Source organism: Nerophis ophidion, linkage group LG24, assembly GCF_033978795.1.
Source record: "Nerophis ophidion isolate RoL-2023_Sa linkage group LG24, RoL_Noph_v1.0, whole genome shotgun sequence".
Lineage (NCBI taxonomy): Eukaryota > Metazoa > Chordata > Actinopteri > Syngnathiformes > Syngnathidae > Nerophis > Nerophis ophidion.
This window is the reverse complement of record NC_084634.1, coordinates 35,651,153-35,671,477: the sequence shown is the minus strand read 5'-3', so window position 1 is coordinate 35,671,477 and position 20,325 is coordinate 35,651,153. Positions and strand designations below refer to the sequence as shown.

The 20,325-nt window shown below is 37.9% G+C and overlaps 1 protein-coding gene across 4 annotated transcripts in view; it reads right to left on the bottom strand.

The window, feature by feature from the left end:
- The window catches only part of LOC133542353 (rho-associated protein kinase 2-like), a 164,359-nt gene that overhangs the window by 80,569 nt on the left and 63,465 nt on the right, over positions 1-20,325 (bottom strand). For all 4 annotated transcript variants that reach the window (XR_009804135.1, XM_061886406.1, XM_061886407.1 and 1 more), the window contains exon 8: positions 19,850-19,941. Coding sequence is in view for 3 of the 4 variants with exons in the window: in XM_061886406.1 (XP_061742390.1) it covers positions 19,850-19,941 (92 nt within the window). In the remaining variant the exon portion in view is untranslated. The remainder of the gene's footprint in view (positions 1-19,849; positions 19,942-20,325) is intronic.

Below are 20,325 nucleotides of genomic sequence, written 5' to 3'. Positions count from 1 at the left end.
CACATTTTGGGAGAACATACGCACCGTAACACAATATAAACACAACAGAACAAATACCCAGAATCCCATGCAACCCTAACTCTTCCGGGCTACAATATACACCCCCGAACCCGGCACCCTATAGTAGCCCGGAAGATTTAGGGCTGCATGGGATTCTGGGTATTTGTTCTGTTGTGTTTATATTGTGTTACGGTGCGGATGTTCTCCCAAAATGTGTTTGTCAATCCTGTTTGGTGTGGGTTCACAGTGTGGCACATATTTGTAACAGTGTTAAAGTTGTTTATACGGCCACCCTCAGTGTGACCTGTATGGCTGTTGACCAAGTATGTCTTGCAGTCATTTACTGCATCTACAGAAGCCAAATACAACATATGGCACAGGTTGTAGAGGACGCTAAAGGCAGTGCCTCCCCGGTGCACCCTTGATATTATTATTTGGGTGGAATTGGGGAGGATGATAATCGAGGGTATACAAGTATGACGCTGTAAAGTGCCATTCATATGAAACTCGCGGGATCCGCCGACATTAAATTTTCACATCAAGGTGCGGGCCGCAAAATGACAGGGCCGCGTGTTTGAGACCCCTGTTGTAGAAGGACAAAATTGACACAAACCTTAATTGTTAGAAATGCCACTATTTACATTCCCACCTAGAACTGCTACCCTCGGGCAGACGCCTAAAAGCGGGCACAAATAGACCAAGTGCCATAGTAGTATTAAACAGGCACTGAGTGAGCACAATTTGTCCGTCATGTCCTCATGTGTCATGTCTTTTTATTTTTTCGGAATATGATGTGGAATAATGTTATATGTATATATGTATATATATATGCATATGTATGATATGTGCAAATATATACATATATATATAGATACATATCTTTTATTTTTATTTTTTAATTCTTTTTTTACTATTTATATTACTAAATTATTATGTATGCACCTTAGGGTATTTGCTCCAATTTCGTTGTTCTTTGAACCTGTTCACTGTTATAATAACAATTAAAGCTGCAAGCAGCGTTGGTCGGGTCCGCCTTTGGCTGCTCCGCTTTGGCTGCTGCCCCCGCGACTGAAGCCCTGGTCTTAGTCAGACCAACATAGAGGTCTTTGTTTCATGTCTCTACGACATTCTTAACAGAAGTTACAAGCAGTTTTGTCTGGAAAAAGGTGACGGCTTTTAACAAAACTTTTATTTTGAAGGGGTAATTGCCAACTTCCTGTTGATTTTAACTGAAAGATGCCAATTATCAAAATGTAGGTCTAAGTGAGACCTACATTGAGGTTTTTGTTTCATGTCTGTCTGACATTCCAACCAGAAGTTACAAGCAGTTTTATCTGTTTCCTCTTCCTAGGAGCAGTTTTTTCTGTATTTTATTCAAAAATTTCAATAGAGCGCAATTTTGAGTTTTAAGGTTTGGTTTTTCCACTAGATCGCAATTTCTGCCAGTCCTGATGTGTCTGCCAAGTTTGGTGAGTTTTGAAGCATTTTAAGGGGGTCAAATTAAAGCTCAAAGAGGCAAAAATAGCATTTTTTGTGAAAATTTTGCCTTGAATTAGTTTTTGCAAAATTTCTGTTGATTTTAGGTATAGACGTTTCTTATTGGAAATGTAGGTCTAAGACAGACCTACATAGAGGTTTTTGTTTCATGTCTCTACGACATTCCTAATGGAAGTTACACGCAGTCTGGTTTTTTTTCTTCCTAGGGGGCGCTAGCGCGCAATTTTGATTTTTCTGGTTTGGCTGCTTAATAAGTTGGGAAGGTTTGCCCGACCGACGTGTGTGTCAAATTTGGTGAGTTTTGAAGCATGTTAAGGGGGTCAAATTAGGGTGCGATGGTGCGGTATAATAAAGAATAAAGAATAATAATAATAATAAAACGTTACAGATTCAATAGGGTCCTTGCCCATGGCAAAGGATAAAGAATAATAATAATAATAAAACGTTACAGATTCAATAGGGTCCTTTGCCATAGAGCCTAATAAAACTCTATGCTAAACATGCTTCACTGATGAGAGTATTTCGCGCCCGACATTTTGTCAAAATTTCGGAAGTCCTTGAATGCACCGTAGTTTGTTTACATGTACAAATTTCCCCGATGGTGCCACAGAAAGACGTGTTTCATGCCACTCCTTCTTTGTCTCTATTTGTCCGTCAAACATTTTATACTGTGCGTGAATCCACACAGTTGAGCTTGATGTTACTGACTTCGGTATAGTTGAGTTTATTTGGAACATGCAAGCACACGTGATACGTCACAAATTCCATTTTCTCTTTTCAACATGTTCGAAAAGGAGTAGGAAGAAGCAGAGCTTATTTAATCCTACATCTTTTCTTTTACATAACAGTTGCTAAAACTTTTGTTCACTGCCTGTTCTCAATTTATTCACCATATACAATACATCACACCCTCTGAAAAGCCTCCGTTTTAATGTTTTCCAATGTTGTAAAAATGTGTGGAATGATATCACATTCCACCATTTCTGTCAACGAATATTTGCATCAGCCTGCGACATTTTGATAGTAGTCTAATATAGCTAATAGAGACACTTACATGATTTGTTGTCTTTATTATAACACTTTTATACCGACAGCCATCTGTTTAATGCATATGTTCCATTTGACTGTAAATGTATAATTATGTTATTCACATGTGAATAATGCTGTATAATAGACTGTATTTATATAATTCACATGTAAACAATGCTGTATAATAGACTGTATTTATATTATTCACATGTAAATAATGCTGTATAATAGAATGTATTTATGTTATTCACATGTGAATAATGCTGTATAATAAACTGTATTTATGTTATTTGCATGTGAATAATGCTGTATAATAGACTGTATTTATGTTATTCACATGTGAATAATGCTGCATAGTAGACTGTATTTATATTATTCACATGTAAATAATGCTGTATAACGGAATCTATCTATGTTATTCACATATGAATAATGCTGTATAATAGACTGTATTTATGTTATTCACATGTGAATAATGCTGTATAATAAACTGTATTTATGTTATTCACATGTGAATAATGCTGTATAATAAACTGTATTTATGTTATTCACATGTGAGTAATGCTGTATAACAGACTATTTATATTATTCACATGTGAATAATGGTGGATAATAGACTGTATTTATGTTATTCACATGTGAATAATGCTGTATAATAGACTGTATTTATATAATTCACATGTAAACAATGCTGTATAATAGACTGTATTTATATTATTCACATGTAAATAATGCTGTATAATAGAATGTATTTATGTTATTCACATGTGAATAATGCTGTATAATAAACTGTATTTATGTTATTTGCATGTGAATAATGCTGTATAATAGACTGTATTTATGTTATTCACATGTGAATAATGCTGCATAGTAGACTGTATTTATATTATTCACATGTAAATAATGCTGTATAATGGAATGTATCTATGTTATTCACATATGAATAATGCTGTATAATAGACTGTATTTATGTTATTCACATGTGAATAATGCTGTATAATAAACTGTATTTATGTTATTCACATGTGAATAATGCTGTATAATAAACTGTATTTATGTTATTCACATGTGAGTAATGCTGTATAACAGACTATATTATTCACATGTGAATAATGGTGGATAACAGACTGTATTTATGTTATTCACATGTGAATAATTCTGTATAATAGACTGTATTTATGTTATTCACATGTGAATAATGCTGTATAATAGACTGTATTTATATTATTCACATGTGAATTATGCTGTATAATAGACTGTATTTATGTTATTCACATGTGAATAATGCTGTATAATAGACTGTATTTATGTTATTCGCATGTGAATAATGCTGTATAATAGACTGTATTTATGTTATTCACATGTGAATAATGGTGTATAATAGACTGTATCTATATTATTCACATGTAAATATTGCTGTATAATCGACTGTATTTATGTAATTCACATGTGAACAATGCTGTATAATAGACTGTATTTTATGTTATTCACATGTGAATAATGCTGTATAATACTGTATTTATATAATTCACATGTAAATAATGCTGTATAATAGACTGTATTTATGTTATTCACATGTGAATAATGCTGTATAATAGACTGTATTTATATAATTCACATGTAAATAATGCTGTATAATACAATGTATTTATGTTATTCACATGAGAATAATGCCGTATAATAGACTGTATTTACATAATTCACATGTAAATAATGCTGTATAATAGAATGTATTTATGTTATTCGCATGTGAATAATGTTGCATAGTTGACTGTATTTATATTATTCACATGTAAATAATGATGTATAATAAACGGTATTTATGTTATTTGCTTGTGAATAATGCTGTATAATAGACTGTATTTATGTTATTCACATGTGAATAATGCTGCATAGTAGACTGTATTTATATTATTCACATGTAAATAATGCTGTATAATAAACGGTATTTATGTTATTTGCTTGTGAATAATGCTGTATAAGACTGTATTTATGTTATTCACATGTGAATAATGCTGCATAGTAGATTGTATTTATATTATTCACATGTAAATAATGCTGTATAACAGAATGTATTTATGTTATTCACATATGAATAATGCTGTATAATAGACTGTATTTATGTTATTCACATGTGAATAATGCTGTATAATAAACTGTATTCATGTTATTCACATGTGAGTAATGCTGTATAACAGACTATATTATTCACATGTGAATAATGGTGTATAATAGACTGTATCTATATTATTGACATGTAAATATTGCTGTATAATCGACTGTATTTATGTTATTCACATGTGAATACTGCTGTATAATCGACTGTATTTATGTTATTCACATGTGAATAATGCTGTATAATAGACTGTATGTACGTTATTCACATGTGAATAATGCTGTATAATAGACTGTATTTATATTATTCACATGTGAATAATGCTGTATAATAAACTGTATTTATGTTATTCACATGTGAGTAATGCTGTATAACAGACTATATTATTCACATGTGAATAATGGTGTATAATAGACTGTATCTATATTATTCACATGTAAATATTGCTGTATAATCGACTGTATTTATGTAATTCACATGTGAATAATGCTGTATAATAGACTGTATTTATGTTATTTGCATGTGAATAATGCTGTATAATAGACTGTATTTATATTATTCACATGTAAATATTGCTGTATAATCGACTGTATTTATGTTATTCACATGTGAATAATGCTGTATAATAGACTGTATTTATATTATTCACATGTGAATAATGCTGTATAATAGAATGTATTTATATTATTCACATGTAAATATTGCTGTATAATCGACTGTATTTATGTTATTCACATGTGAATAATGCTGTATAATAGAATGTATTTATGTTATTCACATGTGAATAATGCTGTATAATAGACTGTATTTATGTTATTCACATGTGAATAATTCTGTATAATAGACTGTATTTATGTTATTCACATGTGAATAATGGTGTATAATAGACTGTATCTATATTATGCACATGTGAATAATGCTGTATAATAGACTGTATTTATGTTATTCACATGTAAATAATGCTGTATAATAGACTGTATCTATGTTATTCACATGTAAAAAATGCCCTTTCTGACACAACCCTCCCATTTGTCCGGGCTTGGAACCAGCACCGCTCATCACCAACAGCGATCAGCGTGTACCACTAGACCACGAAGCCGAAAGCCAGACATACTAATAGAAAACCAGAACTATATTTGCAGCATGAGCATTCTGCAATTCTGCTTGTGCAAATGGCCTGTGAAATGAAGCAAAATGTCAACAACACAACCAGTGGTAATGTGGTCAAAAATAGCCTCCTTTCTCCATCGCTCCACATAATTTATGGGGGTGAGAGAGTTCACCCTTTACAGTAAGTACATTTTGCTGATAAACACATGAGTTGTTCTGAGAGTGGGAGATCCAAAACAAGTCTTTAGTTTTTCTATCATTCCTCTAAACCCAACACATACTACAAAACGCAAAAACCATTGAATATACTGCAAAGGCAAGATACTTAACGTTCAGACTGGAAAACTTTGTTTTTTATTGCAAATATTAGATCATTTAGAATTTGATGGCTTCAACATGTTTTAAAAAAAAGCTGGCACAAGTGGCAAAAAAGACTGAGAACGTTGAGGGGATGCTTATCAAACACTTATTTGGAACATCCCACAGGTGAACGGGCTAATTGGGAACAGGTGAGTGCCATGATTGGGTATAAAATCAGCTTCCATGAAATGCTCAGTCATTCACAAACAAGGGTCACCAGTGTGGGTGGCACTAGGAGCAGGTGGGTAAAGTGTCTTGCCCAAGGACACAACGGCAATAACTAGGATGGCACAAGCGGGAATTGAACCTCCAACCCTCAAAAGTTGCTGGCACGGCCACGCTACCAACCGAGCTATGCCGCCCCACTGTTCCAAATAAGTGTTTGATGAGCATTCCTCAACTTTATCAGTATTTATTGCCACCTTTCCCAACTTCTTTGTCACATGTTGCTGGCATCAAATTCTAAAGTTAATGATTATTTGCACACAAAAAAAAGGTTTATCAGTTTGAACATCAAATATGTTGTCTTTGTAGCATATTCAACTGAATATGGGTTGAAAAGGATTTGCAAATCCTTGTATTCTGTTTATATTTACATCTAACACAATTTCCCAACTCATATGGAAACGGGGTTTGTAAATGCAAACACTCTGCACCTTATTGCTCTTTTATCCTGCACTACAACGAGCTAATGCAGGGGTAGGGAACCTATGGCTCTAGAGCCGGATGTGGCTCTTTTGATGACTTCATCTGGCTCTCAGATAAATCTTAGCTGGCATTGCTTAACACAGGGCTGTCCAAAGTGTGGCCTGCGGGTCATTTTTTAACGGCCCCGCGGCACATTTTAAGAATACAATTAAAAAAAGAATAAAAAACATGAAAAGTGGTATAAAAGAGCAAACAGGTGAAATGTAACAAGAAAATGTTGCAATGCTTTTACTCTTATAACACAATAGCTGCCATGCAGGCTGTTTCTTTCTTTAAAAAAGAATAATACATCAAAAACAATGTCATTTTGAATTAATGACCGATTCAAGGCTTTGATTACATCACATTAAATATTCCACTTTGAGATATTTTTGGGGGGAAATGTTGCATATTTTGTGTTATACCATTTAAAAAACTGAGTTGTTTTTTTTTTAAAGAAGGGCCTAAAACAAACAAAACATAAACAACAATAAAACTTAAAATTGACGGATATATCTGAAGTTGATCTCGAGATTATTGTGCTAAAAGTAAACAGTAAAAAAAATGTATGATTTATTTTTTAACACTTTAATAAATAGGACACTTTTGGATCCCCAATTATTTTAGTGTGATTTGTTTTTAAGTGTCATAGCTCAAAAAAGAATAATGAATCAAAATCCAAAATTAAGGCTCAAATTATTACATAAACTCAAATATCCCACCTAAAAAAGTTATTGGGTGAAAATATTGCATATTTAGTGTTTTTCCATTTTTTTTTTCTAATGTTGATCTAGAGATTTAAAACTTGCATAATAATAAAAATTATAATACTGAATAATGACACATTTTTTATATATTTTTTTGGACCCGAACCCTTTGGGTTCCCCGGGATAATAACTGAGTGGAAGCCTAAATGTATATTTTTTATACATATATTGTACTGGTTTTTAAAATAAAAATGATGAAAATGGCCTCCGCTTGCTCTGGGCACCCTTGGCTTAACACGATAATTATGAATAATTCCGCTAGTAAGCACAGATAATTCCGCTAGTAAGCACAGAGTTAAAAATAACGTTCAAAATACAAAACATTTAAATAAAAATGATGAAAATGGCCCCTGCTTGCTATGGGCACCCCTGGCTTAACACGATAATTATGAATAATTCCGCTAGTAAGCACAGAGCTAAAAATAACGTTCAAAATACAAAACATTCTCATGCATTTTATCCATCCATCCGTTTTCTACCAGACTTGTTCAAGAAGTCGCATTAATGGTAAGAAGTATTCGATTTATTATTGGTTAACTTCAGAATAAGAATCTTATTAAACCGAATAAGGGATTTATTATACTCTAAACATGTTGGTCTTACTTAAAATGCAGACATTTAGTTGTATTCAGTGTTAAAAAAATATTATATAGCTCTCACGGAAATACATTTTTAAATATTTGGCTTTCATGGCTCTCTCAGGCAAAAAGGTTCCTGACCCCTGAGCTAATGCAACAAAATGTTGTTCTTATCTGTACTATAAAGTTCAAATCTGAATGACAATAAAAGAAAGTCTGTAAGTCTCTATATCAAATAGGGAATCAAGTTTAACTATCATTAAATCACAAATCACAGTGATTCTTCCCCTCACTTCTTTTAATCTGAAAATAGTATGCAAAAGAAAGAAACCAATCAAGACAAACAAGTAGAGGCGAGAAACTAAAAAGCCAAAAATGGTTGGCGGAAAAGGGAAAACGGGCTCGCTCCATGGTGGCTTATTTTCCAAGAATGCATCCTGATAGAGGCTGGTTAATGACAGGCAGCCCAGGCCACAGTGACATCCAAAGAGCGGGAGCAAAGCCACGACTCAGATGCCCCCTCTCATTAGGTTTTGCTGCACAGCTGGCCCCGCCCGGCCCGAGGAGACTACGAGAGGGTGGGTGTGCTGCCTCCCATCCATGGCCACGACTTAAAGGGGAACATTATCAGCAGACCTATGTGAGCTTCAATATATACCTTGATGTTGCAGAAAAAAGACCATATGTTTTTAACCGATTTCCGAACTCTAAAAGGGTGAATTTGGCCATTTAAGCAATTTAACAACGGGAAGCCACCCACCATTTTCTCAAACACATTACACACACCAAGTCAAATCAGCTCTGTTATTTTCCGTTTTTTCGACTGTTTTCCGTACCTTGGAGACCTCATGCCTCGTCGGAGGGTGTAACGACACGATCAGGGACGGATTCAAGTTGTCTTACGTGGAGTGTGCAGCGATTAGCACGGCATGCTAATCGATGCTAACATGCTATTTAGGCTAGCTGTATGTGCATTTGTAGCTATATTTGCATCCAGCCTTTCCCTCCACCCACATTTGATGCCAAACAAACACATACCAATCGACTGATCCAAGTTGCACCAGTGTCAAAAGATGCGAAAGTACCTCGTTTGTTCTGCACATTTTACCGACGATAGCGATGGCACAGAGATGTGTGGATATCCTGCGACGCTCAAAGCAGATGCATTTCCAACGATAAAGTCAACAAAATCATAAAGATGAATTTTGTTGATGTCATTGACTTATGTGCTAATCAGACATATTTGGTCATGGCATGACTGCCAGCTAATCGATGCTAACATGCTATTTAGGCTAGCTGTATGTGCATTTGTAGCTATATTTGCATCCAGCCTTTCCCTCCACCCACGTTTGATGCCAAACAAACACATACCAATCGACTGATCCAAGTTGCACCAGTGTCAAAAGTTGCGAAACTCCCTCGTTTGTTCTGCACATTTTACCGACGATAGCGATGGCACAGAGATGTGTGGATATCCTGCGACACTCAAAGCAGATGCATTTCCAACGATAAAGTCAACGAAATCACAAAGATGAGTTTTGTTGATGTTATTGACTTATGTGCTAATCAGACATATTGGCTAACGGCATGACTGCCAGCTAATCGATGTTAAAATGATATTTAGGCTACCTGTATGTGCATTTGTAGCTATATTTGCATCCAGCCTTTCCCTCCACCCACTTTTGATGCCAAACAAACGCATACCAATCGACTGATCTAAGTTGCACCAGTGTCAAAAGTTGCGAAACTCCCTCGTTTGTTCTGCACATTTTCTGCACAATCGACGGATTGAAGTTGCTCCAGTGGTCGAAAGATGCAATCGTTGGTTAGAAGGCGATCGCCAAATAACTTCAATAGCTATTCGCTCAATAGTGTCAGGCTTGTCCCTGACGGTTTTGGTCTATGTCTTAGTTGTTCCTCTGCATTTGTCTTTAGTTCCTGTCAGCACTCTTATTTTGGTTCTGTTTCCTGTTTGTCTCCCTGAGTGCTGTGTAACCCTCAGCTGTGGCTGATTGGCACCTGGCCACACCTGGAATCAATCAGCCAGCCACTATTTAAGACCTGTTTTTGGTGCACGGAGCCTAGTGGAATGGTAGCAGGTCATGTTTGCAGCGCAGTGGTGGTGTCATATTCCAGACTTGCCAGACTCTGATCAGAAGTCGTGTGTGTTGTCATAATGGAAGCCAGGTGAAGTAGTCGTAAACACCAAGAGACAAGCCCTAACATTGTTATGTCCAGTACAATTTCGCACTCTTTACACACCCTAACTATTGTATAAAATGATATATTAAAGGGCTACTGAAAGCCACTACTACCGACCACTAGGGGTGTAACGGTACACAAAAATTTCGGTTCCGTACGTCCCTCGGTTCCACAGTATTCTGGACATCTGTGTTGCTGAATCTTTTGCAATTTGTTCAATTAATAATGGAGAAGTCAAAGTAGAAAGGTGGAGTTGGGAAGCTTTAGCCTTTAGCAACACAAACACACGGTGATTCCGTGTTAAAAATTCCCGGAGGTGAAGCTTTACTATGGATCAGAGCGGTCAAGCGAACATGGATCCCGACCACTTGTCAACCGGCAGGTTTCGGTGAGAAAATTGTGGTAAAAAGTCGCCTCTTACCGGAGATCAGCGGAACTTCTGACGTGCTGCTGCTGCCGTGACTAATTCCCATTAAGACACGCGCGGACACACCCCTCCGACTATCAGGTACTAGTTAACTCACTAAAACACTAGCAACACAATAGAAAAATGAGGGATTTCCCAGAATTATCCTAGTAAATGTGTCTAAAAACATCTGAATTTTTTTAACTTGATTTTTTACTAGTCCTTCGCTATCAATATCCTCAGCCACGAATCTTTCATCTTCGCTCAAATTAATGGGGAAATTGTCGTTTTGTCGGTCCGAATAGCTGTTTTTGTTGGAGGCTCCCATTATAAAGAATGTGAGGATGCGACTTCCGGTAAAGGCAAGGCTTTTTTATTAGCGACCAAAAGTTGCAAACTTTATCGTGGATGTTCTCTACTAAATCCTTTTCAGCAAAAATATGGCGAAATGATCAAGTATGACACATAGAATGGACCTGCTATCCCCGTTTAAATAAGAACATCTCATTTCAGTAGGCCTGTAAGGATGTTGTATGCCACGGTTAGGTGGCTTCTCAGAGGACGCTCGCTTTCCAACAAGCCACAACCAACCAAAACCCGCCCTATTCCTGGTGCGAATCCAGGCACACAGGAAAAGGACGACAGTTTTTAAAGATGTGTGGAAAGGCGCTGATTTCATGGCATGACACGCCTTCTCATTCAATGCATTTTCTTTATTTTCATGACTGTTTACATAGTAGATTAGAGATGTCCGATAATGATAATCGAATCCCAGACCTTCGTATTGTGAGGCAGGTGCACTAATCCCTCCCCCACCGTGCTGCCCCCATACTATACCAACTTTATTTATAAAGCCCAGCTCAGATTTCATGTTGAAACCCATCTTTTTAGTGGCCCTTCATATTACAGTAAAATGTGATTTCTAATGTGAATGCAGTCTGACCCTGCTGCAAAATCATACTTGCCAACCCTCCCGGATTTTACGGGAGACTCCTGAAATTCTAACGGGGCAAATTTTCTTCCGAAAATCTCCCGAAATTCAGGCGGACCTGAGTGACGAGTCGACAGCCTGTTTTCACATCCGCTTTCCCACGATAAAAACAGCGTGCCTGCCCAATGACGTTATAACTGTAGAATGAGCGAGTTCTTGGTTTCTTATGTGGGTTTATCGTTAGGCAGTCTCATTAACGTCCTCCCAGCGCGGTAACAACACACAACAACAGCAGTCACGTTTTCGTCTACTGTAAAGCAGTTCGTCTGCCGTAAACAGCAATGTTGTGACACTCTTAAACAGGACAATGCTGCAATCTACTGTACATGCATATGTGAGAATAACATCTACGGCTTTAAGACAGTGCTCCACACCCCACCTCCCGAAATCCGCTTTCCCACAATTTAAACAGCGTGCCTGCCCAATGACGTTATAACTGTAGAATGATCGAGAGCGAGTTCTTAGTTTCTTATGTGGGTTTATTTTTAAGCAGTCTCATTAACGTCCTCCCAGCGCGGTAACAACACACAACAAAAGCAGACACGTTTTCGTCTACCGTAAAGCAGTTCGTCTGCCGTAAACAGCAATGTTGTGACACTCTTAAACAGGACAATACTCCAATCTACTGTACATGCATATGTGACAATAACATCTACGGCTTTAAGACAGTGCCCCACACACCTCCTGAAATCCGCTTTCCCACAATTCAAACAGCGTGCCTGCCCAATGACGTTATAACTGTAGAATTATCGAGGGCGAGTTCTTGGTTTCTTATGTGGGTTTATTGTTAGGCAGTCTCATTAACGTCCTCCCAGCGCGGTAACAACACACAAAAACAGCAGTCACGTTTTCGTCTACCGTAAAGCAGTTTGTCTGCCGTAAACAGCAATGTTGTGACACTCTTAAACAGGACAATACTGCAATCTACTGTACATGCATATGTGACAATAACATCTACGGCTTTAAGACAGTGCTCCACACCCCACCTCCCGAAATCCGCTTTCCCACAATTTAAACAGCTTGCCTGCCCAATGACGTTATAACTGTAGAATGATCGAGGGCGAGTTCTTAGTTTCTTATGTGGGTTTATTTTTAGGCAGTCTCATTAATGTCCTCCCAGCACGGTAACAACACACAACAACAGCAGTCACGGTTTCGTCTACCGTAAAGCAGTTTGTCTGCCGTAAACAGCAATGTTGTGACACTCTTAAACAGGACAATACTGCAATCTACTGTACATGCATATATGACAATAACATCTACGGCTTTAAGAAAGTGCTCCACACCCCACCTCCCGAAATCCGCTTTCCCACAATTTAAACAGCGTGCCTGCCCAATGACGTTATAACTGTAGAATGATCGAGGGCGAGTTCTTGGTTTCTTATGTGGGTTTACTGTTAGGCAGTCTCATTAACGTCCTCCCAGCGCGGGTAACAACACACAACAACAGCAGTCACGTTTTCGTCTACCGTAAAGTAGTTCGTTTGCCGTAAACAGCAATGTTGTGACACTCTTAAACAGGACAATACTGCCATCTACTGTACATGCATATGTGACAATAACATCTACGGCTTTAAGACAGTGGCCCACACCCCACCTCCCGAAATCCGCTTTCCCACAATTTAAACAGCATGCCTGCCCAATGACGTTATAACTGTAGAATGATCGAGGGCGAGTTCTTGGTTTCTTATGTGGGTTTATTGTTAGGCAGTCTCATTAACGTCCTCCCAGCGCGGTAACAACACACAACAACAGCAATCACGGTTTCGTCTACCGTAAAGCAGTTCGTCTGCCGTAAACAGCAATGTTGTGACACTCTTAAACAGGACAATACTGCAATCTACTGTACATGCATATGTGACAATAACATCTACGGCTTTAAGACAGTGCTCCACACCCCACCTCCCGAAATCGGAGGTCTCAAGTTTGGCAAGTATATGCAAAATGTACATAAGTAAACATGGCGTCCACGGTCTCAGAACAGGCTCATATATGGCAACTTTAAGGATTTTGTGCAATCAAACTCAACTTTTTCCGAACCGAATTTTTGCACGTACAAGAAGATGAAGAAGGAAGAGGACAAGTATTTTGGCTCTGGCAGTTTTACGAGATATTTTGCTTCCATGTCTGCTTGAAGAGCGTGTCTGTGTGCTCACCTGAGTTCATAAAACATATTATTTTCACCCTTCTTTCTGCTCCATTGTCAACTATTTATTTTATAACCGGCTATTTTGGCAACTAATAATAATAATAATTAGAAATGTCCAATAATGGCTTTTTTGCCAATTTTTCGAGATTGTCCAACTCTTAATTACTGATTCCGATATCAACCGATACTGATATATACAGTCGCGGAATTATCACATTATATGTCTTATTTTGTTGTGATGCCCCGCTGGATGCATTAAACAATGTAACAAGGTTTTCCAAAATAAATCGACTCAAGTTATGGAGAAAAAAAAAATGCCAACATGGCACTGCCATATTTATTATTGAAGTCACAAAGTGCATTATTTTTTTCTAACATGCCTCAAAACAGCAGCTTGGAATTTGGGACATGCTCTTCCTGAGAGAGCATGGGGTAGGGGGTTCGTGCTGCAAGGGGTTCTGGGTATTTGTTCTATTGTGTTCATGTTGTGTTACGGTGCGGATGTTCTCCCGAAATGTGTTTGTCATTCTTGTTTGGTGTGGGCTCACAGTGTGGTGCATATTTGTTCTATTGTGTTCATGTTGTGTTACGGTGCGGATGTTCTCCCGAAATGTGTGTATCATTCTTGTTTGGTGTGGGTTCACAGTGTGGCGCATATTTGTAACCGTGTTAAAGTAGTTTATACGGCCACCCTCAGTGTGACCTGTATGGCTGTTGACCAAGTATGACTTGCATTTGCTTATGTGTGTGAAAAGCAGTAGATATTATGTGATTGGAGTTCTGTACTTAAAAAAAAAAGTGAAATAACTGACAACATGTTTTATATTCTAGTTTCTTCAAAATAGCCACCCTTTGCTCTGATTATTGCTTTGCACACTCTTGGCATTCTCTCCATGAGCTTCAAGCACACCTGGGAAGTGAAAAACATTTCAGGTGATGACCTGTTTAAGCTCGTGTTTTTAGTTATTTCACCTTTTTTTGTGTTAAGTACATAACCCCACATGTGTTCATTCATAGTTTTGGATGCCTTCAGTGACAATCTACAATGTAAATAGTCATGAAAATAAAGAAAAGGCTTTGAATGAGAAGGTGTTTTATTCAGGCCGGGGGCAATTTTTTTATAAAAAATACAAATTAAAACATTTCAATAAACAAAAATAATTAAAAAAATATATATATTTGTTAAATCTGTTCCCTCAAACCACTGTTGGTAACACATGCTAGCAGTTGGTGGTGTTATTTCCCCCCCCTCCCCCCCGGGTTCAGGGCCAGTGACATACAAATAGCTATTTTTAAGACACTCTCAATTCCGAGCCAAGTTGTAATTACGTTTAAAAAGTGTGATTCCTGCGGCTTTGCAGGGTTATTGTATTCCCGTGCCTCGCTCGTGCTGCAAAAAAAAGCCTAATGCAAAATGTGGCATGTATTTACTCAATGCTTGCACGCCGACTTTGATAACGGCCGGATAAAATAACAATTATATCTGGCTTAAGTTTATTTAGTGAGTCAGTGTTTCTGGAATACGTACAAATGTTCTGCCTCAGCCTTTAGTACTAAGGTATGTCACTAAGATGACATATCAACACAACGATAAAGTGCGCTTTTTGTATAGAACGCCACTACAATAGTTTAAAACAAATAAAGTGCACTTTTGTGCATGATGTCAATGAGATGACATCAAAACAACACTAAATTAAAGTGCACTTTTTGTACAGAACGCCACTATAATAGTGGAAAAACAAATAAAGTGCACTTTTGTGCATGACGTCACTGAGATGACATATCAAAGCAACACAATTAAAGTGCACTTTTTGTACAGAACGCCACTACAATAGTTTAAAACAAAGTGCACTTTTGTGCATGATGTCACTGAGATGACATATCAAAACAACACAAGTAAAGTGCACTTTTTGTACAGAACGCCACTACAATAGTGGAAAAAAACAAATAAAGTGCACTTTTGTGCATGATGTCACTGAGATGACGTATCAAAACAACACAATGAAAGTGCACTTTTTGTACAGAACGCCACTACAATAGTGAAAAACAAATAAAGTGCCCTTTTCTGCATGTCACTGAGATGACATATCAAAACAACACAATTAAAGTGCACTTTTTGTACAGAACGCCACTACAATAGTGAAAAACAAATAAAGTGCACTTTTCTGCATGTCACTGAGATTACATATCAAAACAACACTAAATTAAAGTGCACTTTTTGTACAGAACGCCACTACAATAGTGAAAAACAAATAAAGTGCACTTTTGTGCATGATGTCACTGAGATGACATATCAAAACAACACAATTAAAGTGGACTTTATGTACAGAACGCCACTACAATAGTTTAAAACAAATAAAGTGCACTTTTGTGCATGATGTCACTGAGATGACATATCAAAACAACACTAAATTAAAGTGCACTTTTTGTACAGAACGCCACTACAATAGTGAAAAACAAATAAAGTGCACTTTTGTACATGGTGTCACTGAGATGACATATCAAAACAACACTAAATTAAAGTGCACTTTTTGTACAGAACACCACTACAATAGTGAAAAACAAATAAAGTGCACTTTTCTGCATGTCACTGAGATGACATATCAAAACAACACAATTAAAGTGCACTTTTTGTACAGAACGCCACTACAATAGTGAAAAACAAATAAAGTGCACTTTTGTGCATGATGTCACTGAGATGACATATCAAAGCAACACAATTAAAGTGCACTTTTTGTCTCTGAACTAAGTCAATTGACCAAAACTGTATTTATTAAACAGTTATTAAGCAGTGGCACAAACATTCATGCCATTTCAAAACAGAAAGTGCAAGATTGTCAGAGACATTTTAAAACAAGCTATGAGTGCACTTTTGTGCATGATGTCACTAAGATGATGTATCAAAACAACACTAAATTAAAGTTTTTCTACAGAACGCCACTACAATAATTTAAAACAAATAAAGTGCACTTTTGTGCAGATGTCACACAAGATATTTCAACAAGTGTCAAATAAAAAGGAGCTCCATAATAGCAAATTAAATAGTGTATGTCCTTCGCTATGTGGTAGGTTCCTGCGGACGTTATTTCCTTCTGTTGTTGACTATTTTTTTCATACGGTGTTGATGTGTAAATAGTTGCTTTTGCATTTTGTTGGTGTGGCAACCAACGGAGATGTTGACATGCGGAGTTTCAAGCACTCTTCATTTTCTAGCGATTTTGATGACTGCATCTGGCTCTCAGATAAATCTTAGCTGACGTCGCTTAACACGATAAGTAATGAATAATTCCGTAAGTAATCACAATGATAAAAATAATGTTCAAAATTTAAAACATTCCCATGCATTTTATTTAAGCCATCTGTTTTCTACCGCCCCTGTTCAAGAAGTCGCATCAATGGTAAGAAGTATTTTATTTATTATTGGTTAGCTTCAGAATGACAATGTTCTTAAAAAGAGTTAGAGACTTATTATACTCTAAAAATGTTGGTCTTACTTAAAAATGCATGCATTTAGTTGTATTCAGGTTTAAAAAAATATTATATGGCTCTCACGGAAATACATTTTTAAATATTTGGCTTTCATGGCTCTCTCAGCCAAAAAGATTCCTGACCCCTGCTCTAGCGGGTGACTTTTCAAATGATGCTACATTAGCAGTGCTGCTACTTTTTGTAGCAACGCTTTTGCCGCATAATTGTTCAACATATTCCCGCTTGAAGCCAAACCGCCGCCAGACGATGCTTGGGAATTAATTCTTCCTCCATTTGTTACCAGATTCGCACCTTCTCTCTCTCGCATTACCACTCGCACCGCACCGTTAGCATCACAGCTAACGTTACCATGTCGCTACCTGTGTGCTCCGCGGGAGCGTGCGACGTTGAACACGTGACGTATGTAAGAAGGTGCGTTTGTTTTAAGTCTCTGTGAGAAGGAGAGACAAGAAAAAGTGGGAAATGCATGAAGTGTAATGCCCGCTGCGTGAGAACGTATACTCGAATATCACGATATAGTCATTTTCTATATCGCAGAGAGACAAACCTGCAATACAGTGGGGCAAAAAAGTATTTAGTCAGCCACCGATTGTGCAAGTTCTCCTACTGAAAATGATGACAGAGGTCTGTAATGTTCATCATAGGTACACTTCAACTGTGAGAGACAGAATGTGAAAAAAAAATCTAGGAATTTTAAAGAATTTATTTGTAGATTATGGTGGAAAATAAGTATTTGGTCAACCATTTCAAAGCTCTCACTGATGGAAGGAGGTTTTGGCTCAAAATCTCATTCATTCTTTCCTTAACACGGATCAATCGTCCTGTCCCCTTAGCAGAAAAACAGCCCCAAAGCATGATGTTTCCACCCCCATGCTTCACAGTAGGTGTGGTGTTCTTGGGATGCAACTCAGTATTCTTCTTCCTCCAAACACAAGTTGAGTTTATACCAAAATGGATACATGGATGATACAGCAGAGGATTGGGAGAATGTCATGTGGTCAGATGAAACCAAAATAGAACTTCTTGGTATAAACTCAACTCGTCGTGTTTGGGGGAAGAAGAATACTGAGTTGCATCCCAAGAACACCATACCTACTGTGAAGCATGGTTTGGGGCTGTTTTTCTGCTAAGGGGACAGGACGATTGATCCGTGTTAAGGAAAGAATGAAACGTGAGATTTTGAGCCAAAACCTCCTTCCATCAGTGAGAGCTTTGAATGGTTGACCAAATACTTATTTTCCACCATAATTTACGAATAAATTCTTTAAAATTCCTACAATGTGAATTTCTGGATTTTTTTTTCACATTTTGTCTCTCACAGTTGAAGTGTATCTACGATTACAGACCTCTGTCATCATTTTAAATGAAAAAACTTGCACAATCGGTGGTTCACTAAATACTTCTTTGCCCCACTGTACCCGCGGCATTGTTGTCAACAGAAAGTAGCACAAAAAAGTAAAGCCAGGGATTCTCAAACTGGTACACGGGCTCCATATAATCCAAAGAATCACCTGATTAAAATGCAGTGTTTTATTTTCCTATTTTCAAACACTGTGGTACTGTTGAAACTGTGTGTAATGGTACAATGGTCAAAAATATTAAATATTTTTGTTAAATAAAACCTCTGCCTTTATTTTAATGACTACATATGCCACTGTATTTTATTGATGGTCATTTCGGTGGTACTTAAAGGGGCAAGTGTTTTCTAAGGTGGCACTTGGTGAAAAAAGTTTGAGAACACCTGAGTTAAGCAATGCTTTTGGAGCCACTGTGATTTATCATCCATTTTTTCCATCCATTTTCTACCGCTTATTCCCTTTTGGGGTCGCGGGGGGCGCTGGCGCCTATCTCAGCTACAATCGGGCGGAAGGCGGGGTACACCCTGGACAAGTCGCCACCTCATCGCAGGGCCAACACAGATAGACAGACAACATTCACACTCACATTCACACACTAGGGCCAATTTAGAGTCGCCAATCAACCTATCCCCAGGTGCATGTCTTTGGAAGTGGGAGGAAGCCGGAGTACCCGGAGGGAACCCACACATTCACGGGGAGAACATGCAAACTCCACACAGAAAGATCCCGGGCCTGGATTTGAACCCAGGACTGCAGGACCTTCGTATTGTGAGGCAGACGCACTAACCCCTCTGCCACCGTGAAGCCTGTGATTTATCATGATTAATCCAAATTCAAAAGTGTGATTAAACTGATTTAAACATGCATAATTTGACAGCACTAATTCTAACACGTTGCTTGATTTTTTTTTTCTCCACATTCTGTCTCTCACAGTTGAAGTGTACCTAGGATGAAAATTACAGACCTCTGTCATCATTTTAAGTGGGAGAACTTGCACAATCGCTGGCTGACTAAATACTTTTTTGCCCCACTGACTGAACCTGGTTACCTCTAAAAAGGTCAAAACGAGTAGTAAAAGATGAGAGTAATCATTCTAAAAAAAACACTTACTCTCTCGGATGTTGTCAAAGGTCCACTGGTCACTCTTGAAGAAGGGATGACGTTTTATCTCCTCCACTCCTGTGCGGCCCAGACGAGTCTCCCTGCGCAGATCGGGAAGGTGAAGCAATCAGGACTGCGAGTACCTCCCACTATCATCATCATCATCATCATCATGTCATCAGTGGACTGACCACTAGGCGTGAGCCGTGGAGACTAGCGTGGACAACCACATGACCACAACCACCTCTGATAACAGATGCTCAGTCCTCGAGCTGAAACAACTATTGCACTGAGCTGCTTTCTGCTGCACCACTATGAAAACTCGACCTGCACTTTCTCTCCCCCTAACCCCGCTTTTTCCTCCCTCCTCCACTGCTGGGTGCACAGTCGGAAGGGGCGGGGCAGCCTGGCCTTGCCACGTGTGGGACATTCCAAACTCAGGACACACATAGGCGGGAAAGGGGAGAAGAGGGATCTTTAAAACA